We start from the raw sequence: 1431 nt of genomic DNA, 5'->3' as shown, positions 1-1431 counted from the left end.
CAAATCACATCAGTACACCCGCGGAACTCCCCCACCGCGTCACTCATGAGTAACTGAGCCCGATCCAGTACATAGAGAACAGAGAAGCGCGTCTATTTGCAAAGAGGAACCATAAGATACCAAGTAGTAAGCAACTACGTTCCTGCCTAGGATGAGTTTATCGTCACTTGTTAGTACACGGATGTTTCAGAACTGACTTCAAATTGCCATTTTCGTTTCATTTTTTTTCCTTTTGGAGATTCAAAGTTATGTTTTCATTTTCAGCTACTATCAACAAACAGAACACCATGAGCTTTTGGAGTAGTACACTACACGACACGAGGCAGTTGCAGCGTCTCATGCACTATCGATACAAAACGCACAGACCACGTCAAATTCAGTTCCAACTTTTTGTTTGTCTGTCTTTGGGCGCGTGAGATGGATGCCAGTAGAACAAAGATTAGAATGCAACACTTGGAACAGGTTAAACGCAAAGTTGTCACTTTGTTATTTACTGCTGCCTGCTGGCCGGTGGTGCAGGATGCATGACTACCGACGAGGAGGAGAGGCGGAAGAGAACAAGCACATGGAAAAGAAAACCCAACCAGCCACCCCGAGATGAGACTCTACCTACTGGCAGGCGCCTACTTGTCGTCGCCTCCGCCGCTGCCGAAGAGTGCCGACCGGTAGTAGAGGAGGGCGAGGATGAGGACCAGCATGAGCGCCACGCCGATGGGGGATCCACCGACATGGTACACGGCGTCGGGCGAGCCGCCGTCGCAGGAGAGGAGGTGGATGAGGAGGAGGAGCCCCAGCGGGAGGAGGAGCAGGCCCACGGGGCCGAGCAGCTCGGCGATGGCTTTGGCGATGGTATCGATGACCGCCTCGCGGCTGCCACCCAGGAAAAGCGGCCACGCAACCAGCAGCCCCACCACCACCGCCAGCAGCAGCAAGTGCGGCGCGCCGGGCGGGCCAGCGTCGTTCTGCTCGTCCGCCATTGACATCGCCTTGCTCTCTTGCTAGCTGTCAGAGACCTTCCCCTTGTCTTGCCTGGCGACAATTGTGCGAGGCGTGGTAATGGCTGTGGCCTGTGGGCAGAATACTCAATCCTTTATAGAGAGGAGATAGGCGTGTGACGTAATGGGGGAGGGGCGGATCACATGAAGGAAAGCGGTGGGGTTGTGGTAACGCAAGGCCACTGAAAATGGGCCCCACGAAAGTTCCACGAAGGTTCAGGCTAGCTTTTTGGCTGCTACGGTATTTGGGTACTCGAATCCTTGCTTGCTGCTTTGAAACGTACAGCAGTACACCAGTCCAATATTTGCCAGCAAATAATACCCCCTCCATCACGAAATACTTGTCAGAGAAAATGAAATGTATCTAAACATATTTGAGTTATATATACATCATTTTTTATCCATTTCTACGACAACTAATTCCAAATGGAGTAAT

The 1431-nt window shown here is 51.8% G+C and overlaps 1 protein-coding gene across 1 annotated transcript; it reads right to left on the bottom strand.

The window, feature by feature from the left end:
- Positions 1 to 463: 463 nt before the first annotated feature.
- On the bottom strand, positions 464 to 1076 carry LOC123186644 (uncharacterized). Its single transcript, XM_044598369.1, has one exon. The coding sequence runs from the start codon at positions 981 to 983 to the stop codon at positions 624 to 626; it is 360 nt and encodes a 119-aa protein (XP_044454304.1). The 5' UTR covers positions 984 to 1076; the 3' UTR covers positions 464 to 623.
- Positions 1077 to 1431: the final 355 nt, after the last annotated feature.

The sequence above is a fragment of the Triticum aestivum genome, chromosome 2A, assembly GCF_018294505.1.
Source record: "Triticum aestivum cultivar Chinese Spring chromosome 2A, IWGSC CS RefSeq v2.1, whole genome shotgun sequence".
Lineage (NCBI taxonomy): Eukaryota > Viridiplantae > Streptophyta > Magnoliopsida > Poales > Poaceae > Triticum > Triticum aestivum.
Note: the sequence above shows the minus strand (reverse complement) of the source record. Positions and strands in the feature narration are given on the sequence as shown.

Excerpts from the sequence above, each read along its gene's own strand:
- LOC123186644 (XM_044598369.1), bottom strand. The coding sequence starts at position 983 with ATGTCAATGGCGGACGAGCAGAACGACGCTGGCCCGCCCGGCGCGCCG.